We start from the raw sequence: 18766 nt of genomic DNA, 5'->3' as shown, positions 1-18766 counted from the left end.
TAAAGTCAAGAATAAAAGGCATATTTTTTTGTCAAGAATGTAGTCCTATTTTTTTTTACATTTTTTTTTAGAGAAGGTGTCTTTTCCAAAATAAAAGGCATATTATGAGATTATGAGAATGAAGTTGTTTTTAGAATTCAGTTCTGACTTGTGATTAAACTGGCTTTTATTTATTTATTTATTTTTAAATTCTTATAGATTCAAACTCTTGCGGATTTGGGGTATTTGTGGCAGTGTCCCAAGAGCAGGGGCTTACTGTAGTCTGATTTTTTTTCACTTACCATTTTTATTATCATTGCACAGTTACAATGTCATTGGAGAATTTTCAAGAACAAAGGAGTATTTTTTTAATAGCATAAAAGTCTAACATTATGGGAATAAAGTTGTATTTTTAAAGTTCACTTGTGATGTTTTTCTCTGGTTTAAACTTTAAAATATCAAAAGAATATTAGGAACATTTTATTTTAAATCATCATCCGTACTGTAAGACACCATCACAAGTTGTATATTTCTTCTCTTTCTTAATTTTAAACTATGCCACTGTTATAAAAGTTGACATTGAAATGAATATTCCGACTTCATGTTGACAAAATACGACTTAAACGTTAGACTACAACTTTTTAAACAAGTCAAAATACATCTTTGTTCTTGTAAAGATTACAATTTTTTCTCCTGTGAAACAACAACATGCCTTTTTTTTTAATTCTCATAACGTTTCAACTGTTTTTCCGAAAAAAAAAAAAATATGAATTTGTTGTCGCAACTTTACAATTTTATTGAATTATTTTTTTAATTCCTCTGGCATTTCGGGGTGGACACGGAACTTAAGTTTGACTGAGAAAATATTTCCCCTGGACTTAAAAAGTTTGAGAACCGGTCAACAAAGTAGACCCGGCGAAGAATGGATCACGAGTGTGGACTGTTGTGGACAGACTTTAACGATTCTGACTTGGCCTCTGCATCTTCATTCTCGTCGTCGTCCTCGTCGTCCTCGTCGGTGTGCGAGGGGCCGTTATGTTTGTCATGCCCGCCTGCTGCTGCAGCGTCCCTGCGCGCAGTGCCACGTGCGACCCCCCTGTCGCTCCCGTGTCTGCTTTGTCCTCCTCGCACCTTGTCCCCAGCGTCACTGTCGTTTTTCGTCTCCTCCGACTCCCCTTCCTCTTCCTCCTCGTCCTCGTCCGAGTCGATGCGGTTGAGTCTTTTGCGGACAGGTCGGTCCTCTTCAGACGAGGACTCCGATTCTTGGGACTCGTCATCGTCGGTGGCGGGTCTTCGCTTCTTCAGCATCTGAGCCAGACGCTTACGCCGCTGTTGGGACAACATCTCCCGCCTCTTCCCTCTGCCCATCTTCTCCGGGTCATCGTCCTCTTTACCCATCCTCCGGATTTCCCTCCTGTCATCCTCGTCCACGTCCTCTTCTGAGGATTTCCGTCGACGTCGTTTCCCTCTCGCCTGGCCATCTTCTTCCTCCGCCTCCTCTCGGTCACGTCGTCTTCGCTTGGCTTTGGAGAGGCGAGCGCTGACATCTTCCTCATCTCTTAGTCCTCGGTGCTTCCTTGTCCCCCGACCATCTTCATCCTCCTCCTCTTCAGAGTCCCGTGAGGATGCCGACGCTGGAAGAACAAGTACGGTTCATTGAATTAGACAGGTAGCGGTGATTTTAAAAGGGGATGTCTTGCATATTATTTCACAATTTAAAGGAGATATGTATCCATCCATCCATCTTCTGCCGCTTATCCAAGGTCGGGTCGCGGGGGCAGCAGCTTTCGGAGGGGAACCCAGACCTCCCTCTCCCCGGCCACTTCAACCAGCTCCTCCGGCGGGATCCCAAGGCGTTCCCAGGCCAGCCGAGAGGCTCTCCAGCGTGTCCTGGGTCGTCCCGCCGATGGGACATGCCCGGAACACCTCCCACGGGAGGCGACCAGGAGGCATCCGAACCAGATGCCCGAGCCACCTCAGCTGGCTCCTCTCGACGCGGAGGAGCAGCGGCTCGACTCTGCGTCCCTCCCGGATGCATGAGCGAGCTTCTCACCCTATCTGTAAGGGAGAGCCCGGACACCCTGCGGAGGAAACTCATTTGGGCCGCTTGTATCCAGGATCTTGTCGTTTGGGTCACGACCCACAGCTCCTGACCATAGGTGAGGGCGGGAACATAAATCGACTGGTAAATTAAGAGCTTCGCCTTTTGGCTCAGCTCTTTCTTCAGCACAACGGACCGATACAGAGTCCGCATCACTGCGGACGCTGCACCGATCCGACTGTCGATCTCCCGCTCCATCCTACCCTCACTCGTGAACAAGACCCCAAGATACTTGAACTCCTCCACTTGGGGCAGGACCTCATCCCCGACCCGGAGAGGGCACGCCACCCTTTTCCGACTGAGGACCATGGCTTCGGATTTGGAGGTACTGAGCTTCATCCCAACCGCTTCACACTCGGCTGCGAACCGCTCCAATGAGAGTTGGAGATCACGGCTGGGTGAAGCCAACAGCACCACATCATCTGCAACAAGCAGAGATGCAATGCTGAGGCCCCCAAACCCCCAAAACCCTCAACGCCTCGGCTGCGCCTAGAAATTCTGTCCATAAAAGTTATGAACAGAATCGGTGACAAAGGGCAACCTTGGCGGAGTCCAACCCTCACTGGAAACGAATCTGACTTACTGCCAGCGATGCGGACCAAAGTCGGACACCGGTCGTACAGGGAACGACCCTAACCCTAACCCCGAACAGCCCGTATCAGGGGGCTCGGTACCCCGTACTCCCGAAGCACCCCTCACAGGACTCCCCGAGGGACACGGTCGAACGTCTTCTCCAAATCCACAAAACACACGTGGACTGGTTGAGCGAACTCCCAATCCTCCCAATCACGCCCCGTCATTGCCCACGTGAGCGTTGAAGTCTCCCAGCAGAACGAGGGAGTCTCCGGGGAGAGCGCGCTCCAGCACACCCTCCAAGAACTCCAAAAAAGGGTGGGTACTCTGAACTGCTGTTTGGTGCATGTGCACAAACAACAGTCTGCCCTTGGCTGCCACCCAGCCCACTCTGCACCCGACCCCTTTGGCCCCTCCCACCGGTGGTGAGCCAAATGGGAAACCCACGTTGCCTCTTCGGGCTATGCCCGGCCGGGCCGGAGATATGTATATCATGGAAAATCTACTTCTTAATCTCTTAATACTTAATGTTTTAATAGCTGTGTGCGTGTGGAGGCTCATGTGTAACATTAACAAAACTAAGGTATCATTTGGTTATATGACTTTCTAAACACGAGTCTCGAAGTAAGCTGTTCTGAACTTCTCCCCCACTGTGATGTCACAATGTGGTTGATTTACATAATTCCTCCTCCACATGGGAAAAACATTGAGGGGAAAAAAAAATTGGATAGAAGTAGAATGTTATACAAAAATGCCAAAATACTACAAGGAAGAATACATAATAAATATCAGAACCATATTCTGAAAAATTACACATATCAAAAAAAATATTAGAACCAGTATGTGACAAATACACAGGGAGATAAAAATTACACTAAAAAACAGACAAAAATAGACACATAATAGGAAAAGAGACAAATTTGAGATAAAAAAAAAAAAAAGGAAAATACTATGTTAGAGAAATTGAAGCAGTGAGAATAAAATAAAACCAAATAAAAATGCCCAAATGTTAGAAAAAAATGAGGAAAATATGAGACAAAAGAAATGAAAAATATCAGCTGAAACAAAAAAAAAAATGTTGGGAAAATGTGGAAATAATATATTAATCAATAAATAAATAAATAAATAAATAAAATCTAAAACATTAACAAAAAAATTCCAAGAGGTCTTCACTTTGACAATTTGATTCTGTGGCGAGTACTGACCATCACTGTAGTCACTGGAGAAGCGTTCCTTACGCGGCCGTCCGCGCGGTTTCACTTCTTTCTTTTTGGCGGACGTCCGCGAATTGTCCGACGACTCCGACGTCTCCCGGTAGTTGACCTGCTGCCGCTGGCCGCGCCTCAGCCCGCCGCGCTTTTTGTCCGACATGTCGCTGTACATATCCGAGTCTGTCGGAGGAAAGCGCGTGAGCAAAATTTCATTGCGCTCGCTTCAATTGGGACTCGCCTTCGTCGCTGCCCTCTTCCTCCTCTTCGTCAGAGGAGCGTCTCCGCCGCCGCCGTCCTGGCGGCCTCCCGACTCTGTGTTTGGTCCTGCCGGCTTTGTGCTTGGTCGCCACTCTTGCCGGCCGTTTGGGCCGCGACGCGCTGCCCCAGCTAGCCCCGTCCTCGTCCTCCTCCTCGTCATCGTCGTCGGGCCCCGAGCCTCCGAATTCTTCATCCTCAGAGCTTGAACGAGGAAAATTACGGATAATGAAAAATCTAAATCAGGCGCGGGAAAACCTCTGCGGCCAAGTACTAAATTGATTTGATTTTTTTCAATTAAGGGGCCACAGCAATGAATTGATGTGGTTAAAATGTAAAAAGTGTTCTCCTGCTCCCAATGTCCAACATCTTGCAGTGATGATGATGTCACCTGTTGCTGAGCATGAAGTCGTCCTCGCTCTCCGCTGCCGTGCTGTCGCTCTCCAGGTCGTTGAGCCGCCGCCGCTTCTTGTTTCGTGTTGCGAGCGTCATCGGCCGGCTGCGATTCGCCGTGCCGTGCTCGGACAGAGCGGCGCCGGCGGCAAAGTCTCTACCTCCCCCTGATGCGACATGGACAACACTTGAAGTTATTACGAGGGGAGGGTGGAGCGGAACGTAAATAAGATTTTCCATTTATTCAAAATATTGCTTCCTTCTCTAACGGATATCTAATGCACTGTGAGTATATATTTTTAATCTGTATGTGGTCCACTCACCACTGTTTATGTCGCCAACATCTTCCTCAATGGCCTCGTCAATGGCCTCGTCAAAGTCGTCAAATCTGAAGCAAAAGTGGTCAATTTCAAACACTAATACACATTCAACCAGTGCTCCAAATACAACCGATAAAATCCATTCAAGCAGTTAAGCAGTTGCCAACCAACCTGTAGCTGATGTGCTTCCTGGCTCTGGTTGACCTCCTCCCCAGATTTTTACTCTTCTTTGCATCTTTCTTCTTGGCGGTCTTTTCGTCTTCCTCGTTTCCCTGTGGGGACCAAAGTCAGTCTCAAGTGTCTCTCTTGCGGACTTTTAAGGTGTCCGTCATTTTGCGCTTGACTCACAGGGATGATGTTCTCCACGCTGATCCCCACGTACACCAGCCGCTCCCGCCTGACGCAGACACATTTGATTTTCAAGAGTGAACTCATCAACTCTTTAGTGTATATGCTGTTTGGCTAGTTTTTAATGATCTCATAGGAAATGTGTGTGTGTGTGTATTTACCTCCTCTCAGCTCGCTCCCGCTTCTTCAGCGCGCTATCCAGGTTCAGCAGCTGCTCCTCCAATCTCTCACACAGCAGTTTCTGAACACACAAAACACAGCTTATTAGCAGCATTGCTAATGAGCTAGCATTACCAAAACCATTCGTGATTGGTCACATACAAGCGCCCAGCTCTTTTTGTCACTCTATCTGCGATACGCACCAATTTATGTACAATGTGCATGTTGTTTGTAAAGATACGTGTCACTTGAAAAGTACATGGAAATAAGATCAGGTAAAGGTGTTCAATCGGAATTGTGCATTTGATCCTGCAGTGTAAATGCAGTCGTAGAAATTGTCCTTACGTGCTGGCAGGGCGGGCAGAACCACTCGCCGTCCGGGATGAGCATGAGTGGCGGTCGTAGACAGGCCGTGTGATATCCACTGTCGCACGAGTCGCACAGCAGAATCTAATGGCGACATGCAGAAACAAGCTGATGCCACCGCAAGCTCCTGGCAACGACATCATTCAGGCAGAAAAACAAAACAAAAAACTAAAACGTTGCGCACCAGCTCCGGGTGGTTGGGAAGGCCGCAGTGAGTGCAAGCGTCCTCCTTGGGAACGTCCTCCGACTGACACGAGTTGTCAGAGTGGCTTCCTGCTTCACTGGCCTCCTCGCCTCCTCCAGCCTTATTCGATGCATCCTGATCGTCTTCGTTCTGTTTGTGACGCTTGATGTTGGACCAGCGGGGGTGTCGGTGTCTCCGTTTACCCTGAACATGTGGGGAAAAAGCGGCGACCTACTTTTACAAACAAAAATTCAAATATTTCTTCTGTGAACTTGCATTCATTTATTCTCTTCATTTGGTAGCTTTTCTCTCAGCTTTTTTTCCTTTTTTGGTCCGATCAAATTTGAGTCCGTGTTGCCAAGTTCATCTAATCTGCCCATAGAATAAGGTAAAGTGATAGAGTGTAGATGTGGCTACAATACCCTGCGCTTCCTTATTTGGATGACAGCTTTTGCTTTTCCTTCTTTCTTGTCAGCAACACTCTGCTCTTCATCATCTTCATCTTCGTCTTCCAACTCTTCCTCTTCTTCTTTTGTCTGCTGTCGCTGGCCTTTCTTTTTTTTGGGGCTCTCGGCCACTTTGGAGCTTGGCCTGCAAAGTTGACACAACAGATGACTGCTAAAAAGATATAACTGTATGTAGATGGTATATTTGTTTTGAATGTCATTGTCATTTTTTTTTCCATAAGCAAAAGGGGGGGAAACAGACTAGAAGAGAAAATTGTATTGTCGTGAAATGAGTCCAGCTCTTTTCCAGGCTACTGTTAGCAAGTTGACGTTTGATGTGTCTGACAAACCTGCAGATCCTGGCAGACCTCCTGAGGGACCTCCCCTCCGGCGTCTCCTTCTGCTGCTCTTTGGCCTTCAGCTTGTTCCTGCGATGAGGCGGGATTTTGATCTTCAAGCGGATCCCTTCCTTCTGGAGCTCCGAGGATGCCTCCTCTCGTGCCCGCGGCTTCTCCCCGGCATCCTTCTCGCTTGATTGATCCGCCAATAGGCCGCCATTGACGCTTTCCTGCTCCTTCTCCTTTACCGCCATCTCTGCTTCTACTTTTGCTGAAGTGCTCACATCCTTCTGATGTTCATCTTGGCTTCCTTCTTTTTCCACATCAAGTTGTCGTGTTCCCAAGTCAGCGTCCTCTCCCTGAAGGACACTTTCATCTGTTTCCTGGTCAGCACTGGTTTTCGCACCCTGGTCGATGTGTGCCGTCTCCGTTACGAGGGGCTCGTTCCTCACCAGCACCGACTGGCGTTCCACCTCCAGGGTTCCTACAAATTTCAAATGTCAAGGATCGCCATACATTTTCCAGACCATAATTACCAGACTTGTTGGTTTAAAAAAAAATAAAAAAATCATCAAGTAACTAAATAAACCTGAAAATTCTTGGTGAAAGAAAATAAATTGTGACATCTGAGTATCTGTTATTGTTGTTATCATTATTGTATTTTTTTCACCGGAAAAAAAATGCAAATAGATAAATGTACAATTTTAAACAGCGGGGAATTATTGTAGTTTCCATTTTCCAGACTTGGAAATGAATCAAATGAATTCCATACTTTCCGTACTTGTGTTGGAACCCTGCACGCTCTTCTCTTCCTCCGCCACTTTGCAGCCGTTCTCTTCGTTGGACGTCGGTCCACGGATGACCCCCACGTGACGCGACACTATTGTTGACTTTCCGTTTGTCAGCTCAGGGTTTTGTAGCGATGCCGCCTGGCCACCAGCTGGCGCTAATGAGCTGTTCTTGGTCTGTATGACTGTAGGGTTGCACACTATGATGCTGCTGCTGCTGCTGCTGCTGCTGTTATTGTTGTTTTGGTGACTCCCATGGTAGCTTTCGGCCAACTTCAGCTCTCTCTTCTTCAGTGGAATTTTAGCCTGCTGGCTGCTCCTGACAACGGCGCGCTCAGCCTCCTCTTCCTTGTTCGCTTCCTGCTTGGGTGGCGTCATCATGCCGACACGCAGGTCCCCGCACTCAGATTTGATGACAGAGGTGATGGTGCTCACATGGTTGTCGATGGTGGGCGCTCGATCGCTGGTCTTCTCCTCTTTTGTTTCCTGCTTGATACTTGTCATCTGCGCCTCGTTTCCTGCTAGAAGCCAAAAATGACAAAAGACAAAGAATTTTGTTTTCACTAAAATCTCCCCCCCCATATACAATTATACAGCCGAGGCAAGCCGACCTTGGCAAAATATTTGCGGCTTGGAAGTACATACTTTGGGTCAAAAGTTTCAAACACGGGACAAGAAACTGTTTTTGCAACTAACAACACAAGAGAAGTTGCTAAAAAAAAAAAAGATTAAAATGAAAACTGTCTTAAGAAATAAGCTTACATTAATCAATAAAATTGATGAGTGACCCAGCCCTACTTTAAGGTCACACGTATGATGTTAATGTAACCTTGTTTGAGGGGTTTTTCCTCTTTTTCAACTTTCACGTTGTCAGCGAAGTCCTCGGAGATCTTGTGAAGTTTGCAGTCTTCTTCATCTACAGTGATGCCACACAAGAAAAAAATACTGTGCTCACGTGGTTGGAATTTTCACTCACATAAATAAAATCCATCCATCTTCATTCGCATTTTTTCCTCATTAAGGACGTGAGTTAGCTGGACTGTTGAAACTATGAAAATATTGTCTATTTACTTACCCGCTTCTCTGTGATCAGGACTGCTGCATCCCGATTCAAGCAGTTTCTGCTCTTGATCCTGGTTCAGGTTTGGAAAGACTTGGGCCTTCAGGAGCTCCAGAGCATCAGCTAGGTCATTGCGGGTCCTGAGGGGACCATTATGAAGGACACACAAGTTGAGAAAAACACAATTCGGTTGGCAAATCAGGCCATCCGTTTGGTTACAGTACCTTACGATGCACCTCCAGGTAGAACCGTCCAGGTCGTCCTGCTCCTCCGTGTACAGACGGATGTTTTGCTCCTGGTCCAGCTGTAGCCAGTACATCAGGCCTTGCTTATCCCGCCCGATGGGCTGCAGGCGCATCTTGTCCGGCTCCTCCTCGTTGATTACCGCTTTGAACTTGATGTTGTCATCGAACTGGCACTCACAAAGATACTGAGGAAATAAAAAGAAGAATACAATCAATTTTCATGGTCACAAAAACTGTTGGGTTAAATTCAAAACTTAAAAAGTCAATGTGATAATGCTTAAAACCACTCATCACTAAATGTGTGTGCTGACAGCTGAGTGGATGAAACTATTAAAATTAGGATAATTTGCCAGAATACTTCAGATGTAATATTTGTCGTGATTTCATCTTATTTAAAACAGACTACTTACATCTACCTCATCCACATGCAACAAAACAAAGTATTGACATTTTTTACAAGCTACTTCGACACAACTGGACTACACTGAGGACTTTGAGACCTTTGAATAGAAAATTCTAGTATTAAGTGTCATTCTTAAGGACTTTTTAAGTCTTTTTCAAGATAGGCATAAAAAATAAATAAGTCGACCAGGTTTATCAAATCACACATTGATGTGGCACCGTGACACCACCAGCACGCGTCTTACTTTGAGGATGCTGGATTTGCACTCCATGGACATGTCCTGGTAACCGTTCTGTTCCAGCTCCCATGCCCAGGCACTGTTCAGCTCCTGGCAACTCTACAGGAAAACAAACGGCAAATTTACCTCCTTGAAATCTCCCTCTCACCCTGATCACAAGTCAACTTTGGACCGACTGTGTGCTTCACTTGCTTTGGCCAGGTATTTTTCCCAGCGCTCCGTTGTCACGGTCTTGCCAAGCTTTCGGAGCAGCTTCACATGAAGTTCTATGAGAGGTTTGGGAACTGGAAAAAAAGTGAAAATGAACAGAAAAGGGAAACTTTAATTGTATGTGGACATGGTCCACTTGTTTGGACCACCTTCGAACAAATAAAATGTATTTAGAAAACTAGACGGAGACAGACAGAAAGACAGCGACAGGGAGAGAAAGAGACAGAGACATTACGAACACGCTATGATTTCAGACTGTCCCTGAATGCAACAACTGAGTTTTGAATTGATGTACAGTAACATATTATTACCAGTAAGTATAAGTCCAAACAGCCAACTAGATACTTTATTATATCAATAAATGAATGTACATCCTCCACTGGGGTCAACAGTATTGCTATAAACCGATGTTACGACGTCACAAGACATTTAAAACTGAAACTAAACGACTCGATTTATAAAGCAGGCTCGAGCGATATACAGTACAAACCGAACACTTGGCATTCGTTAAGGTTTATTGAGCCAAAAATATGACAAACATTATAAATTCAGCTTGTATCAACTCTCAGCATCAATGCTAACTTCGCGAGCTAGCGAACTGAGAAAGTCTCTATTGCGCATGCGCACATTTGACAGCCACCAATTCTCATCCACTCTGTTTTTAGCTATCCCACCTCCTTTTTTTTTGTTAAACCGTGACGATTACATTAGTGTAAAATAACAAACAAACTTGAAGTTGAACGTCAGTTTAAAATTGAGTTCCTGTTGCTGGTGAATGAAAGAAGAAGAAGAAGAAAAAAAAAAAAGTACACCTGACAAGACTCGAGTCGGAAGAGCTAACCAGGCTGCATCATGGCTTCTCTTGACATTCACACATTTGAAGTCTTGTTGCTCGTCTTCTCCTAAACACAACATTCACCACGTTTCGCCACTTCTACATAATACTGGACACCACTGTGCCACTAACTTGAACTCGTTGGCGTTATTATTTCCACGCCAAATGGATGAGAGTGAAGGTTTTTTTTTTTTTTTTTTTTTTTTTAAGGGGTGCGCTAGCTGAGCTCCATGTTAGCTTCGACGGCTCCTCCGGTTCCAAACTTGGGAACTCATTTCTGGTTGTTTCTTTGTCAAATGGCGGAAGAATGAAAAGCGAGGCTACAATGTCGCTATGTGGTGCAGCATCGTAAGTCACGATGATGATGTTCACCAGGGCCAACACATCTTCATCACCATCCTCATTCCTCACGATGATTTTGGTGATGGTGCCCGGGTGCCCCCCTTTCCTCCTCCTCCTTCACCTCCTCCGAGTGTCGCAGCTTTTTCGCCACTTCTTCCCTTCGTCACAATCTGAACAAAAATGAGCCTCTCACCTGACGTCCTGTCGCGCAGATAGCCCTCCATTTGCGGGAACGTCATCTCGGGCAGGTCGAGGACGGCCCCGTAGCGCTCCATGAACGAGCAGACCTCCGCGAAGCTCGGGCACAGCGCCGGCTCGGAGCTCCTGAGCAACGCCGGAGCAGCCATCTTTCCAGGCGGAGTGAAGCGGGAGGGGAGGGCCGGTGGCGGCTGGGAGGGATGCGAGTCGAAACGGAATGAATGGGAGACGAAGGCGGGCAAACCAGCGCTTGTGGATAGACTAAAACTTCCGGGTAAAAGCTTTTGGGCGTAAAACCACCGACAAGTTGTTAGGACTTTTTACAATTTATCGCGATAGAAAAACAAGAGCAGCAGTACAGCATGTTTTTTTTATTATTATTATTTTGTTTTTGTTTTTTTTATACAAACGTGCTCGATAATTTAAACTGGCGACTGCTCAATACAAACTAATGATAGATAGATAGATAGATAGATAGATAGATAGATAGATAGATAGATCATTCTGTGAGATTAACCAGATTCACAAAACCACAACCAACAATGTGAAAAACAAATACAAGAGCAGGAAATTCAAACCTCATTGTCGTTAAAACAATACATTTTAGAGCCCTAACTGGATGTTGCTGCGTTCCCAGACTCCTTCAAATAACCTATAAACAGTACTCAATGTTGTTCTTCGCCATAGCAAAGTCACAATTTAATAACCCCGAATAAATCCTAGCAACGAAATCCAATTAAATCGCAAATGCAATGCAACGCCGTGGTTGTTGAGCAGATAACTGCCGATGGACCTGGAGGTGACATTTTAATAAGTCCGAGGCAGCTTCTGGTCCGTGGAGGCGTCGCCGTAAAAATACCGGAAGTGGTATTGCAGTGAAAGTTGTCTTTTGTTTCAACTGTTGAATGTCTCGCTGGACACATGTTGTAACTCCTTTTTTTAACTCACCCTCATTAACGCCAAACGTGTTGTAAACACAGTCATGTTGGAGTAGTAAACGGCTCGTAAAGAACGGAAAGGTGAGTTGTCCATTTCGCCGCTTTTATTGGATTTATTAAACTAGCCGCTTTTGCTAATCAATTTTCAGTAAATCATGAGTGATGCATTCAGGTACATAAAATTAGCTTGTGATTGCCAGCGAATTAAGTGTTCAAAAATATCCGTTCCACTGCACATTTTTAAACAAAATCTCCAACAAAATAAAGAGCAAAGGTAGACCATTTAGGAAGCCTCTTCTGTGGAAGAAAAGTGAATGTTGTTCATGTAGAAGCTGTCTTTTATTTGTTTTTGTTTTTTGTACTTGCTTGTATTTTTAACTGCGAGCAGACAGCTGCACAAGCGATGTAATGCTGCCGGATGCCTCAGACAAGCTCGTTCGTGTCTGTTTTATTTTTGTAACATTTTTAGCGCGTTTGGGTGGTGCAGAATGATGTTTTTGTGACACAGGCAGCATGTTGACGATTCAAATTCATGCAAATGCGTAATGATAAATGGGGAGTGTCACCCCCGTTGTCACTTATTTTTATTATTGCACTTTGCACTTATTTATTATTGAATACACAATGTTTATGCACGCTTCATTGATCCCAAATGAATCACTATCCTATAGATTGAAGGAGCCATTGTTTCTCACTGTAAAAAGATGTCTGTATTGAGTTTACTGATCATGAGAGAATTTAAGGAAGTTTCCTTGGCATCATGTTTAAAAACACAAACGCACAATGCTGCATGTGATGGCTGTCGTGTGTCATTCATATCTCAAGTCATGAGTCACACTGGGTGTTCTGCTTGCGTGTTTGGCAACATTAAGCACACGTCTCCAGTCTAGTTTCTGGCGCTGATGCTCTCAGGACCGCCTGCCATGTTTCCCAAAATTCAAAAAGCTTTGCAGGGAAACCTAATAAAAATTGATGACGTGTTTCGTTCACTCTTGATGGCGTAGTCGCAAAAAGTGTTACAATTTAGTGTCACTCGGGATTTAATTGGATCTCATTTGGACAAATTCCTAATCCTAATTCTAATCCTTGAGACTATTTGTTGTCCACCCAATTTAGTGTCGATCGGTAAAAATGATGTCAGGGGCTTTCGGAATATGTCCACAATACTATTTCTTCCAAAATGGCTGACATCTGTCCAATTTCGGGGATGTGTCGTTCAACTCTTTTCAACTATTTATTGATATCAAATATAGAGTCCAGTACTGTACAGTGATATTTTAGGCATGAAAAAAACCATGTTCCTTGAGATCCAATGTAACAAGATGTTTGTTTGTTTGTTTGTTTGTTTGTTTGTTTGTTTGTTTGTTTGTGCGCAATCTGGCGTCCCAGAGCGTGATCATGGCCATCGCCCACGTCGCCACCGAGTACGTGTTCAGCGACTTCCTCCTGAAGGACCCCGCCCAGGCTCGATACCGCAGCGTGCGCACCGAGCTGGCGGTGGACAAGATGGTCACGTGCGTGGCCGTGGGCCTTCCCCTCCTCCTCATCTCGCTGGCCTTCGCGCAGGAAGTATCCGTTGGTCAGCGCCGCGTTTGTGATCTCCCCGATCGGGTTGTTGGTTTGTCGCTTGTTTCATAGGAAACACTGTGCAAACGGAGCAGGAAGTTGCGTGCTCACGAGCAAACAACCACAAAAATGATATTGGCAAGATTATTTCTGACTTCAACGACAGGAATTTGTTGTTAAGATGCATGTCAAGCATCATAAAAACTGACACAGTCCAGCTGTTACTCTGTGAACCAGAAAGTAGCGTGCTAGCTAATCACCAAAAAATGCATCTGTATACATATTTGAAAATGAATGTCTTTATTTTTTAATGAATTCATTTGACTTTATTTTCAAGATGAAATGGTTCTCCTCAGAAGCAGAATTTGTCCCGTCCTGTTGCCCCACGTCGTCCTGCGTGAAGCAGGAAGTCGCCTGCTAACAACCAGAGACATGGAACTGCACGATATGTATTCATTTTACGAGAGGGATTTATTGGAAGTTCTTGGTGCATTGAACATAATTAAACAAAATGCTCGAATCACAATTGGTCTTCCGTTCTTACGTCACATCTGACGAGGAATTAAGCTAATAAATTGCCAACAAGCAAACAAATACAAATGTCTTCACACTTCTTAAATGGGCCTTTTATTCCCAAACGAAAAATACAACCGTATACAATACATATCTGAAACTTTCTCAAAAGGAATTCATTTGCTCTATTAAAAAGAATGACCATATTTCAAGATCAAATATTATATGAAGGAAAAACAGCAAAAACAAACCACACTTCTAATAAAAGTATTCTACTAACAGTCATGTTACAAGTGCTCGATATGGCAGCACGAACAACATCAATATGAGATGAGAATTCTTCCCAAACACGTTGAAGCACATCGGGATCAATTGAATTGATCGCTGTTGTTTGAAGTTTTCCAGGTCAGTCGGTAATGGTGGAACAAAGACTTTGTCTTTTACACACAAAAAAAATCTATCACAAACTGTGAGGTCAGGAGGTCACAAAACATTTTTTGCTGTCACGTGACAATGATAGAAAATGGCAAATCTGATCTTTCAAACACCTTCATTCCGATTCATACATTTACTTTCTGAGACATTTTTGAATGACCTTGTATATTAGTTTCATCAGGACACAGTTCTAGAAGTGCTGCCGCAGAACCAAAATTGCTCCAGTCCTTCGCGATCGTCCTCCGGGAAGCAGGAAGTCGCCTGCTATGCTAACTAACTGGCTAGCAAAGACAATTGCAAGATGTGGAATTGAATTTTCCTTTTGTTTTTTTTTCTTCTGTCACTTCAGGAACTCAGATCAGCTGCTTCGCTCCCAGCAACTTCTCATGGAGGCAGGCGGCGTACGTGGACTCGTTCTGCTGGGCGTCGGTGCACACGCACACGTTGCCTCTATGGCTGCACAAGGTGCGCGCGCGCGCACACGCTCGCACGCACGCACGCACGCACGCACGCTCGCTCACTGCTGACGCTCGCGTGTGTTTGCGTCGCAGTTCTTCCCGTACATTCTGCTGCTGGTGGCCATGCTGACGTACAGTCCGGCTCTGTTCTGGAGGTTCTGGTCGGCGCCGTTGCTGCAGTCGGACTTGGGCTTCATCATGGAGGAGCTGGACCGCTGCTACAACCGAGCCGTCACGCTCGCCAAGCGCATGACCGCCAACGCGTTGCAGGGGGCCGGCAGGTACCTTCGCCCGCTCTCCCGTTTAGTCCATTTGGAGCCTTCTTCCAATTTATTTCATTTAGTTTGCTTGATCTTACCTGACTTTAGTTTTTGTTTACGTTCAAACTTCAGCTTGCAGCCATCGTTGATGCGTCCCTCAAACCTATTTACTTAAAAAAAAAAGGTCTTTATTCTACTTTAGTTGTTCATTTTATTTAATTTTTGACTCGTTGAGCCATTTTCAGCAGTAACAAGTTCATCTTTTGTTTATAATTCATGTGGTTTCTTCATTATTTTTCATGTACAATTAATAGCTTGAAAAAGTCATTTTTTCTTGCTGTCGACTGATGATGACATCATCTGTGCTCACGACCAATCATGGCTCAGTTGACTGACCGGAGCCAGAAAACAGGTGAGCCGTGATTGGCACAGGTGATGTCGTCATCAGTCGACAGCAAGTAGAAAAACGACTTTTTCAAAGGTATTAATTGTACATGGAAAAATAATCAAGTTATCAAATTCATTCTGGACCAAATATGAACTTTTGACTGCCGACAATTGTTCAATGAGTCAAGTATCCCTTGAAAATATTGTTGCATCGCTCAGTTTGGCCGGTACTGTAACGCGTCCCCTTTCAAAATCAAAGTCGGCTGTTTTTGTTGCGGTCAAGTAGCGGCGACCCGACGGAGGGCTGCTTCAACTACCCGCTGCTGGAGAAGTTCCTGATGACCAAACGTTGCGCTCGCGTCCTGCTGGCCCGCTACCTGCTGTGCCGCGCTCTGACGCTGGCCACGCTGCTGTGCGCTTGCCTCTACCTGGCCTACTACCTGCGCTTGGCCTCGCTCACCGACGACTTTGGCTGCACGCTGCGAGTGGGCCTGCTGGCCAACGACTCCACCGTCCCGGACAAGGTGCAGTGCAAGCTCATCGCCGTGGGAGTCTTCACGCTGCTCAGGTAGCTACGCGCTCGCTACGCCACGTGACGCGGAAAACGCACGTCGAAAGGAAAATGGGACAACGGTCTTTGAAAGCGGGGGGACATTTTGAAAGGTCGAAGGGTACAGAATGATGCGATGAAAGGAAATAAAAAGAATGAAAGGAAGACGAAATGAAATGTGAGCTATAATGAGCGTTCTGACGTTCTATTTTGAAAAGTCAGAAGAATGAAAATGAGCAATTTGAGACATGAAGTGTTACCAAAAAGGTCATGTTACAAAATGATGGAAACTGGACAGTAAGTTTTATTTTGAAAAGCCAAACACTGCAGAAGGCCAGCGAGTGAGAAGAAGGATGTTTATTTTGACAAGAGGACATTTTATTTTGAAAGGTCAGACAAATTGAAACTCAGAAAGCCGAGATATTGGACAGGAAGTATTATTCTGAAAAGTTAAATGTGACAAAGGAATGGAACTGCGAGGAAAAGCCAAACACTACAGAAGTGAGGTCGAGATGAAAAGTAAGATACGGGGCAGGAATCTTTTTTTCTCAGAAGGAACCTCGCATGGTGTACAGGAAGTTTTATTTTGAAAAGCCAAACACTGCAGAAGTGAGGTCGAGATGAAAAGTAAGATACGGGGCAGGAATCTTTTTTTCTCAGAAGGAACCTCGCATGGTGTACAGGAAGTTTTATTTTGAAAAGCCAAACACTGCAGAAGTGAGGTCGAGATGAAAAGTAAGATACGGGGCAGGAATCTTTTTTTCTCAGAAGGAACCTCGGATGGTGTACGGGAAGTTTTACTTTGAAAAGTCAGAAGGATGGAAAAGTGAACTCAAAGGCAAGCTGCTGGACAGGAAGTTTTAACTTGAAAGTCACCCGGAAGCGTTTTCCTCCCAGCCTGGTCAACTTGATCGTCTTCTCTGCGCTGATCCCCGTGGTGATCTACGCCAGTCTCCGCCCTCTCCTGTGTCACCGCTACGCCCACTTCCTGGAAACCTACCAATCGCTGCCCACGGTGAGCGTCCTGCCCACGCCCGGCGGCCAATGGGACGACCTCTCGCTCTATCTGCTCTTCCTGGAGGAGAACATCAGCGAGCTCAAGTCCTACAAGTACATCAAGGTCTGGATTATGACGTCAGGTTTCACGTGGCTTGTCCTGCGTTGTCCTCATGAGGTCCCGTTTGTCCTTTCTGTCATGGCGTCTTCATTGTGTGTAGGTGCTGGAGTTGCTGAAGAAGGGAGGAGAATGCTCAGGCGAGGACTTTGACGCCTTGGGTCTGCTGCAGACGTTGTGTCTGGTCAAGATGGACACGGTGGACGGCAAGAAAATGGCGGCCAAACCCGACCAGCTGCTCATCCGCCAGGAAGGGGCGGACAAGAACAACAGCACGACACGCAACAAGCACCAGGACCAAGCCACCGAGGGAACTCAGATGAAAGGTAGGATGGCTGGGCGGGAAGTTTTATTTTGAAAAGATCCAAGTTACCCAAGCATGGAAATTGAGATGGAAGGTGAGATTCGGCTTATTTGAAAACGTCAGATGTTACACAAGGTCATAATGATGGTAACTAAGGGAGATGATAGCTTTATTTTGAAAGGTTCATCCTGACTCGAGAATGGATACTGACATTAGATGAGGTGCAGGAAATTTTATTTTGAAAAATTCAAATTTAAGGAAAGATGAACATAGAGAAAGTGAGTGACCAAATAGTAAGTTTTATTTTGAAAGGTTATAGGACCTGAGAGGCTCAATAGGGAGTTTTATTTTGAAATCGGGTTACAGAAGAGTCAAGGTTGAAACTCCGAAGAGGAGGTTTTACTTTGGAAATTCAAACTGAGAGGAAAGGTTCCATCATTTACAGGAAGTTTTATTTTGAAAAGTGCAACATCCCATCATTTCTTTCCAGAATTGACTCCTTTGTTGCCTGGCAACGGTGATGTGACTGACGGCAGACCAAACAGCGAGGGCGGGGCTCTGCGGCAGCGAGCCATGTGATTGGCTGGCAGCTTTCCCGCCAAAACCACATGACGTCATGATATTTGCGGATCCATCCAGCTCATTTGCATGTTTCTTGACTTGTGTGTGCTGCCTTATCTCAACTATTATGGGATGTACCACTACCACTGGGATCATGTGACCATTTCTACCATCCATAAACTAGAATGACATCATCGCACTGAGACTTGATGCATTGATTTGCACTGTTTTATGATTTTTATGAAGCAAATATTCTCATGTATGTTAATGTCATACTCATAACGGTATTTGGAGTCTAGATATACCTGTACTCCAATATTGTAAAAATTTGCAATGACGGTACAATGCCTTCAACACTGGAATGGATCAAGCTGTTGTTTTGGTACATCTTTTATAAAAATGTATTTAACGACCCTTATGAAGTTACTTGGGATGTTTTGCATTACTTTTTCAAGCGGTACCTTTTGTATGTTTATTATGTTGTCTGTCATCTGGAAAATAAAGTAACTTTGCATCTTAGTTTTGGTGCTTATCTAAACAAAATATATGACAATAAACCTTGCATTAATGTACATGTGAATTTATTGTTTTATGCCTTTTCAAACTCATGCATAAAAAAGAATGGAAATTAGTAGATTATTTCTTTGTTGTAACATTTCGTGGCAATAAATCTTAATACAATATTTGG

The 18766-nt window shown here is 44.9% G+C and overlaps 2 protein-coding genes across 7 annotated transcripts; one reads left to right on the top strand and one right to left on the bottom strand.

Annotated features, from left to right (window-relative positions):
- Positions 1-898: 898 nt before the first annotated feature.
- On the bottom strand, positions 899-11259 carry rsf1a (remodeling and spacing factor 1a). Of its 5 annotated transcripts, none has more exons than XM_077541156.1 (19): positions 10988-11259; positions 9600-9691; positions 9414-9506; positions 8746-8951; positions 8537-8661; positions 8291-8377; positions 7446-7979; positions 6686-7157; positions 6312-6480; positions 5890-6093; positions 5685-5789; positions 5342-5421; positions 5181-5229; positions 5004-5104; positions 4836-4900; positions 4511-4679; positions 4103-4323; positions 3859-4044; positions 899-1613 (listed from the first exon to the last, which is right to left on the bottom strand). In XM_077541156.1, exons 1-19 carry the CDS (start codon positions 11139-11141, stop codon positions 907-909), a joined length of 3819 nt encoding a protein of 1272 aa, XP_077397282.1. In that variant the 5' UTR covers positions 11142-11259; the 3' UTR covers positions 899-906. The 5 variants fall into 5 exon arrangements, with proteins under 5 accessions (XP_077397282.1, XP_077397283.1, XP_077397287.1 ...); XM_077541157.1 differs by having other exon boundaries at positions 7455-7982; positions 10988-11258; XM_077541161.1 differs by having other exon boundaries at positions 7446-7982; positions 10988-11255.
- A 519-nt stretch (positions 11260-11778) lies between these two features.
- LOC144033218 (pannexin-1-like) lies at positions 11779-18759 on the top strand. 2 transcript variants are annotated; one of them, XM_077541163.1, is made up of 8 exons: positions 11779-12011; positions 13320-13509; positions 14794-14909; positions 14996-15183; positions 15833-16117; positions 16997-17219; positions 17317-17539; positions 18008-18759. In XM_077541163.1, exons 2-8 carry the CDS (start codon positions 13329-13331, stop codon positions 18094-18096), a joined length of 1305 nt encoding a protein of 434 aa, XP_077397289.1. In that variant the 5' UTR covers positions 11779-12011; positions 13320-13328; the 3' UTR covers positions 18097-18759. The 2 variants fall into 2 exon arrangements, with proteins under 2 accessions (XP_077397289.1, XP_077397290.1); XM_077541164.1 differs by having other exon boundaries at positions 11791-12011; positions 15836-16117.
- The last annotated feature ends 7 nt before the right edge of the window (positions 18760-18766 follow it).

This window comes from Festucalex cinctus, chromosome 13 (assembly GCF_051991245.1).
Source record: "Festucalex cinctus isolate MCC-2025b chromosome 13, RoL_Fcin_1.0, whole genome shotgun sequence".
Lineage (NCBI taxonomy): Eukaryota > Metazoa > Chordata > Actinopteri > Syngnathiformes > Syngnathidae > Festucalex > Festucalex cinctus.
Note: the sequence above shows the minus strand (reverse complement) of the source record. Positions and strands in the feature narration are given on the sequence as shown.